This window comes from Amia ocellicauda, chromosome 22, assembly GCF_036373705.1.
Source record: "Amia ocellicauda isolate fAmiCal2 chromosome 22, fAmiCal2.hap1, whole genome shotgun sequence".
NCBI classification, from domain to species: domain Eukaryota; kingdom Metazoa; phylum Chordata; class Actinopteri; order Amiiformes; family Amiidae; genus Amia; species Amia ocellicauda.
The window spans coordinates 22,472,716-22,494,002 of NC_089871.1; the positions used below are offsets into that span (position 1 = coordinate 22,472,716).

Here is a 21,287-nt window from a genome sequence, read left to right on the forward strand (position 1 = left end):
GATAACGAGATTATCAGTGTTATTCACTTCACCTGTCAGTGGTCATAATGTTATGGCTGATTGGTGTATATGGATTACCACTTTAATTGTGGCATTATATGAATGTTGTATTCATTATTATTCAGTGTGCAAATAAATAATTACCAGAAAGATGCATCTTGGCAAGAGATTAAGAGATTTCTCATTTCAAGCACTGATCCCTGCACACAGTATAAATGTATAAAATACTAGTGAATAAATATGAAATACTAATGGTCTCAGAACAGAGCCTTGAGGAACACATTTCAGGTTGCAGACTTCAGCCTTGGACCAGTCAAGCAACAAAAAGGGACTGTCAGAGAGGGGAGATGTACAATGCTGCAGTACAGCATCAGACAGAGGAACTGGAGTAGTAAAATATGATTTACTGTGTCACAAGCTATAGCACAGATATAGTAGGACTAAGATAATTGGGGCTGCAGAATCCATGGCCTAAACTGAAGTCAGTTACCAGAACCTAGGGCGGTGGGCAAAAGCACAGGGAATACAGAATATATGAATACAAACATTAAAATATGTTCCTAGTCATGATGTCGTTCTTTACGTGTGTATTACTCAGATTCTGTTATGATGATGTTCACATACATTCTTGTGAGAGAGTAATGACATTGGATTCATTGGATTTTCAGAATTCCAATCCCTATTGATATTGAATAGGATACCAACAGCAAAGTCAGCAAAACAGGATTCATTGATCAGTCCTTAGATGTAGCCAGTTATTTATAACAACCGTTTATGATTCCACAAATTCATTTTGTGTACAAACCAGACCAAAATTTTTTTTTTTTTTTAAAGAAGTTTACAACTAAGTTGTTTATTTCATGATAATTCCTACAGGAGAAGGAAATGTCTTACATTATTTTCAAACACTGATTTTTCCATAAATGTGTAAAATTACAATATCCTTCAATAAGGAGAGTATATCATCTTTGAGATATAGTACATATTGGGACGCAACAAATGAGATGTAAAAGTGAATCTGCTTCGAAGTTGTCATTTACAATGCACAGAGCTAGTCTGAGAGATTACTTCTGTTACAAGAAAGAAAAAATAAAAGCCTAAAAGTAATAATGACTGCATTAAAGAATCGGCTGCAAGCAAAGCAGCATGTTAAGATTCATGTTTCGCCTGTATATGTATATGCTCGTAGTATAACTTTTTGAATTACGTATACTGTACAAAAGAGGTGTGGGTTGTACCCTTTATCTTAACCATCTTTCCAGTATAAACATGTACAAATATTAACAAAATACTCTTGTGTGCGAGCTAAAAACTACATTGAATTTAAAAAGGGGGAAAAAACATTCTTTAAATTAATACATTTCTCTCTGTTAGCTGTATTGACCCAAGATGTCTGACAGGATTGAGAGTGAAGGGCCCTCAAACTGAGAACACTGTCTTTCTCTTCCCGCTGGCGAGAGCCAGTTCTGGTGGGCGTTACGGGGACGAGGGCGTTTTGCTGTAGTGCACTTGGTATCTGTGCACGGGCAGGTCGTTGACGTAGGTGGTCTCGCATATGGTTTTACAGGGAATCATCTCCTCACTCTCCTCGCCCATCAGCCAGTCCTGCACAGTGTTCTCCATGGCAGGGGCCACATTCTGAGACAGCCACCCTTGATGCCACTTCCCAAAGCGCTGGTGCTGAGTCCTGGCCACCAGGTACTGAGACTGCGAGGAGCGGAGAGATGAGGGTTAGGAAAAGGACAATAACTGAATAGTGTTTCTTGTGGGGAAAAAAAAAAGGGTTTTATCTTCCACTCTATAGAAAGAAGTGCCTCCAATACTCAGCTATAAATATCTGTACAGCTCCATAATGCAAAAACGATAATAAAACATAACATCTTTACATGAATAAGGGGATCTTTGAGGGATCTTTGAGGGGATCCATGTGGTAGAGTTTGGGGAGATGTTTTACACAAACCCAACTTACTTTCCTGGCCTTTACGAGGGCCCCCCTTCGGTACATGTAGTCCTCAGAGTTCATGACAAACACCATTTTGTGGGTGTTCAGCTTGAAGCGGCAGTCCACATTGCTGGCGCTCTCCACCCCCACTTCGCGATGCCAGGCCCTTTTGTTCTTCATGGCAGTGATCTGCTTGATCTGCCACTTGCGGAACTTGCGCAGGTTCCTAGAGTAAGAGCAAGAAATCGGGTTCAGTTAGCACAGATGTGTGTCGTTCGCACCCCCCGCCATGTGATCAATAAACCACCTGGACCAGCTGTGTCTGAGAACCGGCTGGCAATGTGATCTGCAATTGCCAACTGCCTCACTAAAAACACTGCAGGAAAAAGCTATTCAACAATGCGTGAATGATGACACGTCTGTATTTAAAAGCATCATGGAGACACATACTTGAACACTTCATTTTAAATTAACTTAAGTGAATGTTTTGAAGACCTTGACCCTGAAAAGCCCTGGGGCACGTAGATTGTAGAAAACACATGTAAACATTCAATATTAAAGCTAGACACGTGTTCAAATATAGGAACACTGCTCCTTGAAAACTTGATGGTGTTTCAGACATTTCAAAATGATATTTTAACAAAACCTACTTAACTGGTCAAAATTCAGTGTTGCCAAGGCTTTATACATTCATAATTGATGGATGACCCATACAATCAGCTCAATAGGAACAACCCTGTTATACACACTGCAGAACTGAACCTCACTCAGTCGAATTCAGAGCTCACAATGCAACATGTCAAGAGTTTTTGCAATTTCAGTGGAAGTAGCAGCTCTGGAGGGAAAGCGTACAGCAATTCCCAAAAAACAATGCTAGAGGGAAGAAAACAAAATCATAGATCATAATAAAACAAAATATTTCCAAAGAAATTCTGCTGAAACTGGCTTTTATAGGAGAGAAAGCAGCACCAAGCAGAGTGTGTTTTCCTGGAGGTGTGCGAGACTCACCGGGGTAAGAAGACAGGCTTGAAGTAGAAGCCTTGTGCTTGGTTACAATGCGCTGCCTCGGCTCCAACAAACTGCTCCATGTACCTGGACAGGTACTAAAAATACCAGACCACAATTTTATTCTTACAAAGTCTGATCTTCCTTTCCAAAGACATTCAAATACATTTTAAGGATAAAGAGACATTCTCCACATGTATTTCTACATCTGTAACTACACACTCTGGTAGCTGATGGGATGACACAGAAATGTGAAATCCAAAGAGCTGCTGTTGATGCTCTGGTCTTTCCAGTTATCTGAACTAACTTCTTGTCAAATGTTCCAAAGATGTTCTTGCCAAGATGTCGTTTCCAGTTGCACAGTCTGTTGCATTTTTCTTCTGAAGAAAAAAAACTAAACATTTTCATATATATCAGTAGTTTCTTTCATTTCATCCTTAGTTGTATTGGATTACGACTCCCAGTTGACCTCATCAGTACATTACATGGCCAAGTGACTAATCTTGTTCAGAGACCCATGAAACCCCTGCCTATTACACTAGGATTTATGCATGGCATTTCATTTTTAATTTGGAATCCAGTTATATTTCCCCCAGTCTATAACTGGCAGGTACTGAACTAGGTTCTCTCACTAGGACTTGCCCACTGCTTCAAGAGGAATGAGACCACGACCCTCACCCCTGGCAGCACATGGCCATTTGGGTACAATACCCTGGGAACTCCCTGCCAAATCAATGGCATAATCTGCATTGGCAATCAGCTTGACCAACATATAGGACACAAGAGTGAGCCTACCAGATGGTACTTGGGAGGTATTCTGATATGACTTTTACCTGGACATCAAGAGGATCGTCAGTCTGGGCTTCTTCTGTATCCAGTAGCTCAATGGTCATTGTGACATGTCCTTTGCTCTGAATAAACATTACCTACATAACCAAGAGGGATTAATTTCAATGACTGAAGGAAATGCATGAAGAAGAAAACATGTATTGCTATAATGTTCCCTAGCGTGTTACAGAGCATATTTGTATACAGGAGCATATTTATAGGACTCCCATATACAGTCTATTTATATTCAGATATAGTGGCACACTCCAGCAACAGTTTCCCCAAAAAATATTAAATGGTACACAAGACAGTCTATAGAACAAGCCATTTGGTGTTGTGATGCCCAGGATTGGTACTGCCTATAAATCCAATAATACTACTCTCCTCTGAACACTTCTGATCCAAGCTGGTACACATGAAAGTCTATAAAACAGCTTCCAGGACCTCCGACTCACATGACTTATAAAAATGATGTTCTGACCAAATGGGCAGCCTGCCTTACCCTGGACTAACCTCTGAAATAAAAGCTGAAGTGAAAAAACGTCTACTGCTCAGGTAGGGCCACATGTCCTTCCGAAGCTCTGGTTTTTCCATCGGCAGGCCAGTATTGGTGAAGACAGTCACAGAGCCTACCTTGAAGCAGTTTTCGTCTGCCATCACACGTTCAGCCTTCCACTGGTAGTTGGTCTCCCAAGCGGCACGCACACACTGTGAGAGGAGGTTGCCCCCTGCCGCCCCCCGCTTCCTCTCGCTCAGGTAGAGCTCAGCAACCTGGAGGCACACATCATCACTGACCAGATGGTGCAGCTGCAACAACACAGAGAATGGTCAGTATTACAGTGTTAGATCATCACAAATGAAGTCAACTGAGCAGTTACTCTTGTTGGAATCATGAAGGCTGTTTTCAACCCCCGGCTGCAGTCTGAGGAGTACCTGGTGTCTGCATAGGATACACGTGGCAGTAATAATAAGTGAGTGAGCCTAATATCACTGCTTAACTGGTACAATTTGCTGCTTGTCTACTTGTGTAAGCCCATGTGTTTCCTCTTGACCTGACTTTGACCACCTTGTAGCGTTATGTTGGGTGTATTTTGATAAGAGCATTTGGGCTCTGAGCTGAAGCACTGACCTAAAGAAGACCTCTCCCCCACCAAAGTTATCAGATTTCCTTAGCTCATCAGCTTGGAACTGGTTTGCATCAAAGTGACAGTTTTGGGGAGGATGGCACCGAGAAGAGGCCAAATAGTTTGGAATCCTGCTATGAGATGTCTGGAGAAAGGGGCCTGTAGGTGATAAAAACTCTTTGAAGTGGACGAGAGCCGAACTCCCGACATAGAGCTACGAACCCAGGCCAACCAGCATTTCCAAAAGATGGCATGGATTGACATCAGTCATAAATCAAGCCCCCCTCCAATAGGACACTGGGGGCTGAAACCGAAATCCAATCTCAAAAACTCAAGAACCAATCACCTATTGATCTGACAGACTATAAAGAACAGCGCACAGTCTCTTTTTCTCTCTCTCTCTTTGTCTTTGCCGGCAACAGAAGAGTTAAACTGGGAGAAGGAGATTGAGCCGAACGAAGATTTCTTTTAAAGGACTTTATTAAATAAAGAACTTTACAGACTGCGCATGCCCGCCTGTGCCCACCTGATCAGTGGAATTTTACAGCTGGACAATTGACTAAGTCAGAAATCAAGTTGAGAAATCAATTAGAAATGTTAATCTGTGATTCATAACTCTAGAATGTGTAATATCATTTAGTTTTCTTAAATATAAAATGTGTGTTGCATTAAACTGTTTTGTTGATAATTTTAGAAATAAAATCTGTCAACGCCGAGAAATATCTTCTCATTCCTGTTTAACTGTTTAGTCTGAAATTGACACAAGTTAATAGACATTAGATTATTGGTGGCCCTGCCTATCCTTAATCATTGAATAATAATCAGTTAAGGGAAATTGTGGTAACAAGTAATTATAGGATCTTTCTCGGCACCTAAACGTAAATGAGACTGATATATATATAACGAGAAGTTACCTGACATAAATACTAACCTGTGTAGTTATTTAATGTCTGACTAACAATACTAATGAGAGACTCACCTTCGTCTTACTAACCGGTATTGTAGTCAATGTGTTTATAACCTTTTTTGTTTAACGATTTGTGTGTTATCTTATGTGATCCCATAGTCTTTGATTTGGTCACGGAAGTGATTTGTTGATCTAGAGTTGAATTTTAATTAGTTTTTCCCTTTTGTATAATTAGTGTAGTGCTACATTTAGTCTTTGTTTTTGAATAAATTTGACAATTTATATCTTTGGAATTGGTGTCTGTGTCCAATTATTACAGAAATTGAGTTCTACAAGATTCCAGGATTCGTGATAAGGTGATACTATAAATTCACTTCTTAAATTGAAATTTATAAGTGTACCTTACGCTACAACCTGCATATTTGCCTTTATTGTAAATGTAGCTGTGGGTTCATTGAACACAGCATGCAGGCTTCCAACAGGAGAAGGTTATCTTTTTGACCAAGTGCAAATGACCCATGTTCTATAGTTCCGCGTCTAGGGGTCACGAGCATTGCTATTATGCGAACCAAAGCGCACAGCCTCATCAGGGTTAAAAACAGTCATGGAGTCCTATTTAAGCAACAGAGCCGTCGATGTGGTCTCGAAGGTTTGATACTAGATTGCTGAATTTGAATTGCATTGGACAAACCCATCAGCCAAATTAAAATAATAAGATCATAACCACACTGACTGCCAATAATAAATTAACGACTAAACTGAATGACTTTGGCCTGCCAGAGGAAAAGACAAAACAATGACAAAAGCGTGCCCATACTACATACTACCCATTTCAGCTTTTATATTCAGCAGTTCTCCATCTAGAAGGTTACAGTTCCACTTCTTGTGAAACCTACATGAAGTTCTTACAAGGTTTATTTTTATACACAGAGGCAGATTCTGACACTACATTGCTGACAAACTCTAGAACAGCGGAGACATCAGTAATCACATTCAGTTTAAAGTAGGCCACTAACAGACTCCTGTTAGCATTATTTACATTTTGCAATCAAGTGAGCAGTGCTAGTTATGTTTAAATTAAGAAAAGAAATAGACAACGGATGAAGACAAAGACAACAACCCATAAATAAACATTGCATAGATCTATTGTTTCGCATATTGAGAAAAAAAAAAAAAATGCCAACGTGGGGAGGAGATCAAAACAAATAAGACTAAACAAATGTAATTCAAAGACAGAACTGTGTACCTGTCTTATTATGTTCTGTATAAGCTTATCAATAGTGAATCCGATGTACGCATGAATGGTGAACATTTCTCGGAGGGTATCTTCATACTGAGTAGAATCCAGATTGCCATCCAGCAGGGACCTCACCATGTCCAAGAAGGCAGGATAATATTCTTCCAGCTCTACTTCACCTACAAAACCCAAACACACAAAAGGCTGAAAACACACAAAACCAAAAAAAGGGAGGATTCTCGGAACTTCAATTCAGTTGTGTCATCTTGTGCAGTGTCCTAATGTGGCATAATATAAGGAGGGGAGGAGAGACTAATCATCATTCACGGTATTTTGCACTCCCTCTTAGTTTATTTTACTCTAATTAGGATTAAAATTTGTATATTGTTTTCTTGTACACTTGTATATCATTTGTGAGGATTATAAGTCACCCTGGTTAACAGCGTCTGCAAAGAAACAAATAATTAAAAGATAAAAATGATTTACTTGGCTGTTTAAGCCGGAGTTCCATAGCCAGGTCGTTAATCTTCTCCTTCCTCCCGTCGCTGAGCATCTTCTCCCTCTCCCGCTCGGCCCTGTGCTCCAGCAGCTGCTTCTCGGCCTGCCTGTACACCTTCAGCAGCCGGGAGCAGAGGATCTGGTGGAGGCGCAGGAAGAAGTACCAGTTGTTGTTGACGAAGATCAGATTGTAGACGTCATCAAGGTCTTTCTGGTGCTCGGCTTCAGAGTCGCGGAGATCCAGCTTCTCGCCAAGCACGCTGCTGTGGGGAGAGGTGCACCTCCGCCTCCTGGCCTCCCCGTTGACCTGCGACCCCAGGCCAGCTTCCTCGGGCTCAGGCTCCTCGTCCGTCCACTCCTCCGTCTCACTCAGCTCACCCCGCTTGGAGAAGAACAGGTCAGGCACGAAGTGGTGGACGATCTTCTTGATGTGGTCCTTGTCCTCCTTCTGGATGGTTGGCTGCCGCTTGACATGGTAGATGATGAGGGAGGCAGCATCCTCCAGGATCTGTTTGTCCTCATAGATGAAGATCATGTGGGGCTCGCTGCTCCGCAAAGTGCTGTCCTCTGTGCTCTGCTCCTGACGCTGTGGTGGCAGAAAGAGAAGCCCGTGTGAAGTTACGGTCAAACATTAACATGAAGTTTCTCAAACTCCTGAATGGTTGCAGTATCTTCTGGTTTTCATTCCATCTGGCCATCTCAATTACTAAATTGAAAGTTATGTTAAATCAACCAGACATTAACCATTGATTCAAGTAAATTTCAGCTGATGGCTTCAAAGATTTTGACTGGAGGTGCCACCATATATAAAATTAAAGAAATCCCCACAGGACTATTATACATTTATAGTGGGATCTGGAGAGTTTGCTGGAATATAAAGCTAGGAGTCACTGCGGGTCACCCCTGATCAACACTAATCAATAGTCCATACATTTTTTTCAAGGCAATGGTGGAGGGCTACAATCACAGGTCTCTATGAATCACCCAAAGAACTGGGGAATGTTGTTAATGTTTTAATTTAGCCACTTAGTTGAATTAGCGAAGGTGGAATGAAAACCTCAAGACGATGTGGCCCTCCAGAATTGGATTATGCAAGGGAAGCCAGAGAAATCTAAGTTTTATTCAAGGGAGTATGAACAATTTCCTAACGTCCACATTTGAAGTGTGTATGCAACACTGAACCCGCCGTTGAAATGAATGCCATATTAGAGGAATGTACATGTCTGAAGGGACACTGTCCTCTGGTTCACATTCCAACATTGTCTGAAATGGTACCAACAAGTTCTTTATTACCGGTGATTCAGAGGGGTCTACAAACCCTGCTGGATTGGAACCCTCCAGGAACTGAGTCCTGTACATTTGCAGTGTAATACGCATCAAGGGCAGCCTTATGACACACTGCTGTTTTGATTTGCTGTGTATATGAAATCAAACCATAAAATAAGCCCATGCTCTAACTGGATTAAATTCAAAGAGCAAGGGATGCTCAACTTGGAGAAATACGAGATGTATAGAAACTTTAACATGAAATGGTGAAGGTTAAAGGCTGTATTACTGTGCGATTCTCCCAAGAAAAGTACTGCAGATGTTGGCCAGTGAAACAAACATGAAAAAAGGAGTGGACCTGTTGTCATGGGTTAAGTAGAGCACATTGGGCTATGGAAAAAGTCTTGATGCTGATGACCTCACACTCAATAGTAACAGCAGAAGTGATGACGCAATCAATGAGACCGGATGTGTTATTACTCAATTTCTTACCAGACACCCTTATCCAGAGTGACTTACAATTGTTACACTATATGACATTATTTTTACCCATTTATACAGCTGAGCATTTACTGGAGCAATCTAGGTAAAGTACCTGGCTCAAGGGTAAAACAGCAGTGCCCCCACCTGGGATTGAACCCTCTACTCCAGAGTCCAGAGCCCTAACCACTACTCCACACTGCTGCCCCATATGTGCGCTCTTGGATGTCTGCTCGGGCACAGCTCATGCACGGGATTAGGCCCTCAGATGGAAAACGTTTCTCTCATGTATGAGCATAGACTATGAGGATCACAAGTACAGTGGTGATGCCCAGCAATGATGGCTGATTATCCATCAAGACAGAGACCATGGTGAAGCCAGATGGCTTTTCATTATAAAAAACAAAATGCACTTTTCCAGTAAACTCCACTGGTGCAGCAGAAAGAGAACAGGAGTACAACTTTAAACCAGTACTATACACTTGCACTGAGGTGGAATGAGCTGCCCATAAGCAGGCACCGTATCTTTCCAACATTTGCGGTCTCCGTAGATGCATCCATTTAGTTTACCTCTGTAGAGCATTCTGATGTTTGCTTCTTCCATAATTATAGTCACTAATGTATAAATTATATTTTAATAGCAACATTTAAAGTAAAACATTTTATGTCAGTGTTTGGATAAAGACATCTGCTAAGTAACTTTCAAAGAATGAATTGACCAGTAGAAAACACACACACCTCATCGTACACGCTCTCGATCTCGTTCAGAAGACTTTTGGAGCGCAGCGCCTTGACATCGTTCTGTTTAAAGTTCACTCCTTGGTGGTCTAAGGACTTGAGGTATGCTTTTTCATACTGCTCTCTCCAGATCTTGTTGAAGCCCTGCTGAGCTTCTCGCCATTCTTCTTCTTTTGCTTTTAATCTAGGTAACATAAGAGACACTCATTCCATTATGCATGCTAAATATAAGTAAAATAACTACTCAAATCTCAAACAGTTTGGTAGACTCCCATTAATTTAAAAGAATCAAACGTCGACAATAAATGTTATGAGAAACAATACATTTTTGTTCTGTTTATTTAAAGTCTTGCAATAGGATACAAATCAATAAACGTTTTCATCACTGATTTGCAAACTTCCAACAAGACTTTAAACACGTTTGCATGTCTGAAGTGCACTGTAAACACATACAAACATAACTAAAAAACTTAATATTTTTTAATGTAAATTACTATAATACTGTGATAAACAAAGATATTCATTCAAACACAAGTAGCAAGGCATTTTATAGGACTCTGCATAAGTTCTGAAAGCTCACCTCTTTAGCACAACTGGCACTGCTGTAGCTGGGTTTTTCTTCAGGCCTTCTATGATCTCTGGTGCTTTGTCCCCATAAATCCTGTAGATGGCTCTTCGCTGAATGACCTCCGATGTTCCCCCTAGACAGTCATCCAGGCGAAATTTCTCTTGATCCTCTGCGGAAAGTCGGGACAGCTTCTTCTGAACACTTTCCAACACTCGGATAGTTGCCAGATTGGTCTCCAGTACAACATCAAGCTAGAAAACCAGCAAATATAATTAATTAAACGTTCAGGTGAAGTCCATCATTTCATTTGTAGTCATAAATGTATAATCAGCGTTAACGTCTACATAATACTAACTTTGTATACCAATGTATTATGTTAAATCTGCATCAATATTCAAAATAATAATACTATTTAGTATTACATTCTTATTAGGACTTCTGTTCAAAGTTAAGTGTCCCTTCATCTTCCACAATCTCGGGAGGGTCACCTTTTTGACATCCTAGCTCTAGACTCCTGAATGGAGGGTCATGGGTTCAATCCCCTTGAATCTGATCTGAATATTTAAAATCGTACCACCAGCCCCTGGTCCTTGTTCCAACCGAGCTCTAAATTTCTACTAGGCTAAAATCCCTTAAATAAATCATTTTTTTGTCATGCGTTAAACCGTTAAAATTCTTCAGTTAATGATCAATTCAAATATCGGAGAGTACTACTGGAAAAACACCAGGAGACACAGGGGGATTCCAGGACCAGAACCAAGTAGAACTGAATCTTCTACCTCAAATCTCTCGTCCTCGCATCGATGCAGCTGCTCCTCATACGGGGTTTTCTTCGAGCTGACAAACGTCGAGTCTTCCGACCAGGAAGGGAAGGACACCCAGGTGTCGTTCAGTACCTGCACAAAATGCCATCATTGTGTTAAGAAAACGTAAATATGAAAAAAAAACAAACAAAAAAAAAAAAACAATTTCCACCATCATTTGTTACAACACAGTAAAGATTAATGAATTGTTTTCCTAATAGTAACTGAGCTTTGTATGGAGTTTCATCAACATTGCTGCTGAATGTCTTTTAACAGTTTCTTTATAAAAGGGCATTTGTACTTTGTTTAGTCCGTATTGTTTTCAGGAAGTTTTGAGTTATAAATCTGGAATCAAGTTTAATTTAAATATACATTTGCTATTCTTTTTAAAGTAAACCAAACATTTAATTTTCAAAAAAGATTTTTAGAGTTTTTTTAAATCCACTGCTAGATGAAGGCTTCTCTAAGATGTTTAAACCTGATTCAATCTACAGCATATATACAATTTCCTACAATAAAACAACTATGTATATATGTATTCAAATGTGTATACATTAAAAGGGTACAAATTCAATACATAAATGAATATGCAAATCCTGACATTTAAAATAATGAATTTAAATTAAACACTAATTCTACTCATAACTTAAAAGGTCAAGTTTCACTATCATGGACTGAACTATTCTGGATAGAGGAGTCTCCCGAATAGGCCGTTACCTAAATTAGTTACAAGGCTTAGCCTAGTTAGGGACAACACTCCAGCAATCTAACCAATTAAGAACAGGAGCACCTCTCTGCCCTACCACAGCAATGGGGATCAAAGGGAAGCAGTGAATTTACATTATCCAGAAACCTGTACAACTTTGACACTATTTATTTTAACTGTATTCGAGACAAGAGACAAGATCGCTTCAAATTGCTTGCCAAGACATGCAGAGTAAGTTTAGATACATCTAGGTGTACTGAAGGATGAAGGAGTACACACCTCTTTGCATATTGCTGTTCGTCCACTGCACTTTGGCTGCTGGTAGGTTTTTGGCAACGCTCTGTAACTGGATCCTAGCCGTTTACAAGAGGCATAGTCAATCTCTCTTCCCCCACTCTCCATAAATCTGTCGGAAAGCACAGATGCCGAATGGGAGAGTTCCTTATCGCCCAGGAAGGACTTAAACTGGGCATAGAGCTCAGGGAATTTCCTGTAAGGAGGAGAGAGTGGGGGGGGGGGAAAGGAAAGGAAATATTAATCAATGGCATTAATCAACACATAATTAATGTTAGATCTGGCTCAATTACATCTTAGACAGGAAGCTATGAGCAAAAACAATGGCTGGTGAGAGATATGTACTTCGTCAAGGCTCCTTAAGGACTGCAAATGCCCACACAAGAACACTGTTAGCACGAAGTTAATATTAATTTACAATTTAGAATTGTAGTGCCCACTTGTGTCAGCATATTGAATCCATTATTTACTTGCTAGAATGGATGTAAAGTTCTTTTTTTTTAGCTCTTATGTCCATCCCTCCAGAGATTGGTATGTGTCAGTCATGTCATAAAACCAGTTTTTATACAATTAAACCAATCTTATGCCACAAAACCATTATATCAATTTGACCACCGGCGCCTCTCCTTCTTTGGTGTACAGTTGCACTAGCTTCACACAAAATCAAAAGCTTCGATCCTGTGTCTGGGGATGCCAGTCACTAGATGATGGACCGCCCCAAAGTGAAAACACAACAATGAGGGCCCCAAACTCAGCCCACGACAGGGAGCAAGCCAATCAGAATCACATTGAAAACCTTCTGCTCAACTTTAAAATGATGATGAACTTCCTAACTTTGGGTAAGATTTAACTCACACTGAGACATACAGTGTCTTGCGAAAGTATTCACCCACCTTGGCATTTTTCTTATTTTGTTGCTTTACAACCTGGAATTAAAATTTTCTGAGGGTTTGTATCATTTGATTTACAAAACATGCCTACCACTTTGAAGATGCAAAATATTTCGTACTATGAAACAAACAAGAAATAAGACAAAAAAACAAAAAACTTGAGCATACATAACTATTCAATACTTTGTAGAGCCACCTTTTGCAGCAATTACAGCTGCAAGTCTCTTGAGGTACGTCTCTATAAGCTTGGCATATCTAGCCACTGCGATTTTTTGCCCATTCTTCAAGACAAAACTACTCAAGCTCCTTCAAGTTGGATGGGTTCTGCTGGTGTACAGCAATCCTAAAGTCATACCACAGATTGAGGTCTGGGCTTTGACTAGGCCATTCCAAGACATTTAAATGTTTCCCCTTAAACCACTCAAGTGTTGCTTTAGCAGTATGCCGTCCCAGTCTCAAATCTCTGGAAGACTGAAACAGGTTTCCCTCAAGAATTTCCCTGTATTTAGTGCCATCCATCATTCCTTCAATTCTGACCAGTTTCCCAGTCCCTGCCTGCTGAAACATCCCCACAGCATGATGCTGCCACCACCATGCTTCACTGTGGGGATGGTGTTCTCGGGGTGATGAGAGGTATTGGGTTTGCGCCAGACGTAGCATTTTCCTTGATAGCCAAATAGCTCAATTTTAGTCTCATCTGACCAGAGTACCTTCTTCCATATGTTTGGGGAGTCTTCCACATGCCCTTTGGTGAACAGCAAACGTGTTTGCTTATTTTTTTCTTTAAGCAATGTCTTTTTTCTGGCCACTATTTCGTAAAGACCAGCTCTGTGGAGTGTATGGCTTAAAGTGGTCCTATGGACAGATACACCAATCTCTGCTGTGGAGCTTTGCTGCTCCTTCCATCTTTGGTCTCTTTGTTGCCTCTCTGATTAATGCCCTCCTTGCCTGTTCTGTGAGTTTTGGTGGGCGGCCCTCTCTTGGCAGGTGTGTTGTGGTTCCATATTCTTAATTTTTTTAAATAATGGATTTAATGGTTCGAAGTTTTGGATATTTTTTTTATAACCTAACCCTGATCCGTACTTCAGCATAACTTTGTCCCTGACCTGTTTGGAGAGCTCCTTGGTCTTCATGGTGCCGCTTGCTTAGTGGTGTTGCAGACTCTGGGGCCTTTCAGAACATGTGTACATATACTAAGATCATTTGACAGATCATGTGACACTTAGATTGCACACAGGTGGACTTTAATTATGTGACTTCTGAAGGTAATTGGTTGCACCAGATCTTATTTAGGGGCTTCATAGCAAAGGGGGTGAATACATATGCACACACCACTTTTCTGTTTTAAATTTTTTCGAATTTTTTTTTTTTTTTTTTTAAACAAGTAATTTTTTTCATTTCACTTCACCAATTTGGACTATTTTGTGTATGTCCATTACATGAAATCCAAATAAAAATCCATTTAAATTACAGGTTGTAATGCAACAAAATCGGAAAAACACCAAGGGGGTGAATACTTTCGCACTGTAACTGAAGTCTGTGCTTCATGTTGCTAGAAACGCCAAAAGAACTGCTGAACGAAGTGAACAGTGTGCAATAGGTTCCTCAAGCTAGCATTCACGAGGTAGCGCCTGGTTACAATCTTTCAGAAGTAGCTACTAAAACTGCACCAAAGGCGATTTGTCTGTGCCACACTGGCAGCCCAATCATCTTTTGTATCGTCTCCGGACCATACCAGAGATTGTGCTCAAGCCTTGGAAGAGCAAAACCTCAAAACTTTGTCTAAGAATCCGCATCTAGAAGATCACCGGAACCCAGGAGTCACCAGACCCTCATTTTCTCACCTTGCAGCCACACTCAGCAAGTCCCTGCCTGCGTCCTCAACAGCTCCAGTCTAAGGTGGACAATGTATTAGGTATCACCGATAAGAATCTAAAAAATTCACTGTTACTTTTGGAACATAAGAAATAACAGATCTTAAATGACCATATCTTAAATTACCTTAAAGTCCTGATAATATCTCCCATATCTCTTATTCTTTGCATATTTACAATGTTTGATTATATGTGATTTGATTAATTATTGTAATTTAGGCAACTAATGAAATCTTCCATTGCAATATAATTTAGTTTAATTTGTCTTCTGTTCTAGCATACATAGCATAGGCTATATTTTTTTAGCTAATTCCGTATTAGTCATCAATACATTTTATTTTACATTTGAACTTGTATTTGTCTGATTTATTGTAAGGAATCAAGCAATACCGATAATAGAACTTTTTGAGTTTGCTAATAACAGTAACCACTCTAATAGTGCTATGTACAGCTAGCAGTATGTACACTATGTACAGATTTGACAGATGTTCATTATACAATACTGAAGTGTATGAATATGTTAGGAGGCAATGTTGGTCTAGATTAAGTGGGTATGGTTTTTATGGGTGTGTTGTAATGTTTTAATGTAGTATGACCTCATCATCTGCTATTGTATGTACCTTCATAAAGCAACTTTGAACTTTTTATTTTTATTTTGTGTCCACGGTGGTTTCCTTCAGACAAATATTCAGTTCATGACGGGTGCATTTCACAAGGCATGGTGTTGATTGTCAGACTATGTATGCCGTGCAACTATTCCGGAACACAAGACTAGACAAGACAAAGCAACAGGTCCTCTAATATACACATTAAAAAAGCCATCCCTTATGATTCTCACTGCAAAAAGCCCAGAATGGCCACAGTCCATCCATCACACCAACTGGAGGGTCTGATGCAGATCAGCTAAAACCAAACAACCACAGGAGCTTGTGTGCACTGGAGTGTCGCAAGTCAGATTTTACCCACTCTACCCTGGCAGCGCTCGGCCACTCGCGTACCTCCTCACTGGCTAGAGGAAACTGAAATAGCACTGGCTGGACTGCAGACCAGCTCTTTTAACCTATAGGACACACCCTGCTGTACAACTATTTTCACAGATGCGTTACTGGAGAACACAAATCCATTGGCTACTGTTGGAATAGAGAAGGAAAGGGGAAGTACAGTCGACATATCATCAGATGAAGGTTGTGAGCTAGTCCTAGATCAAGACTGTAAACAACACTCACTCACCCAAGGAATGGAGTGACTAGCTGAAGAAGTTCAGCTCCAGACACGACCTCCTGGTTAAACAGGGCAATGCATCGCAAGAAGTTCTCATATACCTCTTGGCTCTTAAACAACCGTCTCACCTAGGTTAACAAACAAAGTCAGTCAGTCAGTGAAAAACACTCTGCAAGTGGAACCGTTTTAAAGGTCCTGTGGACATTTTTCCAAAATATCTTTAATATGATCACTATCACATCAGTTTAAAAGATTAAACAGCATATAGCTGTGCAGTTGTGCACATTCTGGAGCTCAGTTTGGGGGGATTTTCTAAGCATGAACTCTGGTTTCATAAGAGTCGCTAGATTAGGTTTTTATGAGATATTACAGGTTTCTGATACCAAACCACCTACTACTCCAGTAAAGCTCATAATAAAGCTGAGTTTATGTTCTGGATGAGTTGAACTTGGATGAGCAAAATTCTTTCATCTAAACGTATTGTTTATGCTTAATGTTGATCTTTACTTCTTCCTTATAAAGTATTCAAGCTCTCGTCGAGATGTGACTGGGTACCTTATCAAAGAAAGTAAATTCTCGAAGGACACCATGTTTTCCCACAGCAGCAAAGGACTGGTCTTTTGAACAGAGCTTCATTTTCTTCTGTAAGACAATATTTACATTGTTATTTTTAATTTTGCCATAATTTTACAGAAGCAATTATGAAATGAGGAACAAACCCAGAGAAACATCTTTATTTCTCTAAAACTTTGGACTAGAACTGGAAGACTGTGGACACGTGCCACACGCATAACATTCTAACTTACAAAACAGGTGTGTATTAACTTAAGTTTAAGGAATGTAACCAGTCCCAATAACAATTTATTGTAACTGTGCTAAATAGTTATCTAAATTATTCAATTTCAATGATAATATGGCAAACAGACATCAAAAATACTGGTAAAACCTTATTGTACACCTATGATGATGCCAACAAAATAAATAGGGATATGGATTGCTAATAAGAGATCTATAGCACTTCTGTGGAGAACAAAAAACCAACAAAGCAATTAACATCTTCATTGCATTACTGAAATTAAACTGGCCTATAAGACCAATCAAAATGCATAGGAGATTTTCGGTTCATACAAGATGAAACATGGAAATGAAGGCTGCAGATTGGCCGAAATAGCCACAGAAAACAGATTTGACCCCATATTCCAGGTTCAAATATGGGCTATATAATTCCTAATCCTGGACCTGGGGGACTCTTGTCATTTGGTTTTGTTCTTGATCACTTAAGCATTCTCAACAAGTGGATTTATACATGAATAAACTCACAGTTTCAACGTGATTCTTCTTTATTTGTGTATTGTTGTGTAAAATATACATATTTAAAAAAATAAAATGAAGTTCAAATGCTTTTACACTGAAAGTATAAATACTATACGTACATGGTAATGCAACATTTATGACAAAACATTAAAATGTTGTTCTTGTCTGTATTAGTAGCAGTATTTTAGTACTTTTTCATAAAAAATATTTGCTTGATAAGGACAGGGAGACTGCTTATTAAAAAAAAGTTTCCAAGACTGGCTAGACACTAGACCTGGATTCCTGATGGGGAAGTGTGGAATCGGTCCAGTGCTGCTTGGGTTAGACTGGATGATAGTGGTCCTAGGTTTCGGGTTTGTGACAGTGCTGGCAGTGAGAGTTGCAGGAGTCCTCTGTGCAAATGTTACAGCTGTGGATCATGGTGTGTTTGAGAATGCAAGTAAATAGTGCACTCTCCTGCACTGCTAAAATAGATTATAAATTGACACTACCAAATTGGGAATGTATGCATTTAAAACAAATTTAATAAAGCTTGGGAAAGCTGGGAAATCAGGGATGCTTTCAGGGAGTCTCCTGCTGCACTGAAAATGGCAACTGGCACCTGAATTTTAGGTACCAGGGATACCTGAACTGGACCTAACCTGTTACACACACACACACACACAAAAAAAAAACCTACCACAGGTCATCATCTTATTACAAAAATCAATACCACAGAGGTTTGAAAACTACACACAGGACACAAATAGGAGAAATACACTAGCTTAAAAAAAAAAAAGTTCAATTTTCATATATAAAGTATATGTTTGACATGTTGCTTCGAGGTGCAAGGTAGTAAATGTCTGTGGCGGCTACCTTAAGCAGAGGCGCCATGTGGGGCAGCAGCATCGGTCTTGACCGTTTTTTACTCTGTTTTGAGAAATCGTCTTCTTCCATCTTCTTCAGGTGATCCTTCCCAGTCAATGAACTGCCGGTGAACTAAAACAAAATTAAAGAAGGCAGTCAAAACAAAGGAAGTCTTTCCACAACACGAATTGTATCGAGTTTTGCAGTAGAACAGAAGCAGGATCAAAATGTGTTGGTCTAGTTGCAGTCTGCAAGAACTGATGTCATTCACTAGCAATGTATCGCAGGTGCATCCCTCACAATAATCAATTGAGGCTTTCTGGTTTATTGGAAAATACACTGATGGTAAAAAAACAAAGGAATGTCTATTACAAGATCTTGAAGTGAAAAATTAGCAGCCAATAAGGGCAGCATTCTTATGGCTAAAGATAGTATGTATGATGGGGCATGATACGCAAACTGGAAAAGCTTGTCAGAATACTTGGGAAATTAATGTCTCCTATTAAGAACTACACAAATATTTGAATCTATCAAGAAGTACATGATCAATATGAATTCTGAAGACTCCTTACTCCCAACTCACCAGTGATCTCTTTGCATCAGGGAGGAACTGTCCAAATTCTGAGAGCAAGTCCTCTTGTCCTTTAAAGAGGCTGGCTACTTTAGAAAACACCTCATCTTCTGTCATCCCACTTCCAGGTCTTCCTCTGGACTCTTTAACATCTAATTGTTCTTTCTGAAGAAGAAACAATTACACATAAAAACAAATAACACTGCAAGTAAAAAAAATTACAATTTAATTGACAGTCTGAATATTTAGGTGGTAGAAATGTTATATTATTGATATATAATGGTCAGGCACACACTTTTATTTAAGGGACCAAATTCCAAAGGATTGCCAGTCAGCTTCCCAAAACTTTTCACACTCGCCTAACGATTGAAGCTTGGATATTCATGTGGGGTGTATGGAGTGCCCTGCATTTCTAATGCCAGAAAGCAGCAGGTATTTAAAAACATACCAACAATGTTAACTTCAGTCTCTGTATAATCTTATGATCTGCTAATCACAGCTGGGGTTGAACATTATTGTGGACTGGAATTCTGAATTCTGTTTTCAACCCATCTACAGCTTGACAGTCTTAACCCTGAACCTTACCTAAATCATGAACCAATGAGTGTCACAGTGAGTGTAACTGAAGTCATAACCTTAAGGGCCACTGCTTAATAGAACTATACAGGTCTTTAGAAATATCTGTGGGGAATTGTACATTACATTACATATTTAAATCAAAACACAGATGCTTTCTCAGGGGCTTTATTTCTACAGTTATCCAGATGAATGTTCTACTTTTATTGCAAATTACACAAGCAGAAGTCACAAATAGAGAGAATTTTAAGTTTTCATTTTACATTTAAATATATCAATACTTTGAATGTTAAGACATGACATACAATAGAGACATTTTTAAATGTAGGTCATGGTTTATTTGAATGGTTTGTTCTGGGACGTACTACTGTACTTAGTGGGGGCATTAGAAAACAACAAGGCATTTTTAATCACTTTCCTTGAGCAATTATGTGTGATGTGTGCTGTGTTTGGGCACAGCACACGATTCTTTTAATGTAGTCTGAACCATTTTACATTTTATGTTAAATGTGTCCTAGTTGATGAAGTTTAAATTAATGTGTTCGGTATAAGTTCTGCTGTTAGTAACCTAAATAATGTCATTTAAACAATGTCTCTACTTTTTCAAATAGATTAATTAAATGTGTAGCAGGATACAAAAGTCTCAAATGACAAAGTGAGAAAGAAATCAAAACCTTATCAGTTATAACTATCATGGATACAAAACACCAATATCAAAAATTAGAATGGTACATCAACAAGCCCTACAAGTTCTGTTAAGATGTATTGGGTAGCATTTATGGCCCGGTTACAGGAAGGCACTTGCCAAAGATGGTCAATAACTGGGAATTACAGGCACACTTTTTTTCTTTTCTTTTTTTTTTCTTTTTTTAACATAACCTTACTTGTGATTTAAAGTGTGTCACTCTAGCAATGAAAAGGGTAAAGCTGTCTTGCTATGTATAAGTTAGTTACTGATTAAAGAAGAAGGTCAGTGTTATGTTGGAACCACACTGGTAACAGTGCACAATTCCAGCAAGCCTATCTTATATCCCTGTATTGACTGCATGCACTACGCATTAACCCTTCACACTACACTCCAAAACTGCATTCTTTTTTAGATTCCGATGTCTATGCATGCAAGTTTGAATATTTTGGTGTAGCAAGACTAACAGAATGGGTCTTGATCGATAAATAGTAGGCTTTGTGCGAATTATTGAGCCTAGCCGTGTTGCATAACCCTTCAAACACAGAAGCTTAAGCCTTGTAAACATCAAGGAATGCAGAGCAAGTTTATCAGAGGAGAATCTGCAGATTTTATAACTTGATTTGGAAAGATAATAGCTCACATAAGAACACAAAATAATTTTGGAGCAGCTCCATTAGCAGAATTTTAAGCTAAACAAGTAGAAGAGATGTAATTTTAAGAATCTGACTGTGTAGAGGATATTGTCATAAGACTAGAAGGGGATACCTGATCTCCAGTTGAGTTCTTAAGTACATTATTACTTTTACCATAATATTCAAAAATTGTGGAATATTGACAGGATTTATCTTTTTTTGATAAATGAGGCTTTGCAATCGGAGTTGAAATGGTTAATCCCAAACAAGAGAACATAT

At 39.3% G+C, this 21,287-nt stretch overlaps 1 protein-coding gene across 1 annotated transcript in view; it reads right to left on the reverse strand.

Moving 5' to 3' along the window:
* Positions 1-712: 712 nt before the first annotated feature.
* The window catches only part of sin3b (SIN3 transcription regulator family member B), a 31,451-nt gene continuing 10,876 nt past the window's right edge, over positions 713-21,287 (reverse strand). Inside the window, exons 5-19 of the mRNA XM_066695286.1 lie at positions 19,125-19,277; positions 18,551-18,673; positions 16,937-17,023; positions 16,391-16,509; positions 12,382-12,592; positions 11,373-11,489; positions 10,606-10,844; positions 10,026-10,209; positions 7,530-8,127; positions 7,053-7,222; positions 4,409-4,582; positions 3,781-3,873; positions 2,951-3,045; positions 1,970-2,168; positions 713-1,707 (exon numbers count right to left, since the gene is read on the reverse strand). Coding sequence (XP_066551383.1) covers positions 1,477-1,707; positions 1,970-2,168; positions 2,951-3,045; positions 3,781-3,873; positions 4,409-4,582; positions 7,053-7,222; positions 7,530-8,127; positions 10,026-10,209; positions 10,606-10,844; positions 11,373-11,489; positions 12,382-12,592; positions 16,391-16,509; positions 16,937-17,023; positions 18,551-18,673; positions 19,125-19,277 — 2,793 coding nt within the window. The 3' untranslated portion in view covers positions 713-1,476. The remainder of the gene's footprint in view (positions 1,708-1,969; positions 2,169-2,950; positions 3,046-3,780; positions 3,874-4,408; positions 4,583-7,052; positions 7,223-7,529; positions 8,128-10,025; positions 10,210-10,605; positions 10,845-11,372; positions 11,490-12,381; positions 12,593-16,390; positions 16,510-16,936; positions 17,024-18,550; positions 18,674-19,124; positions 19,278-21,287) is intronic.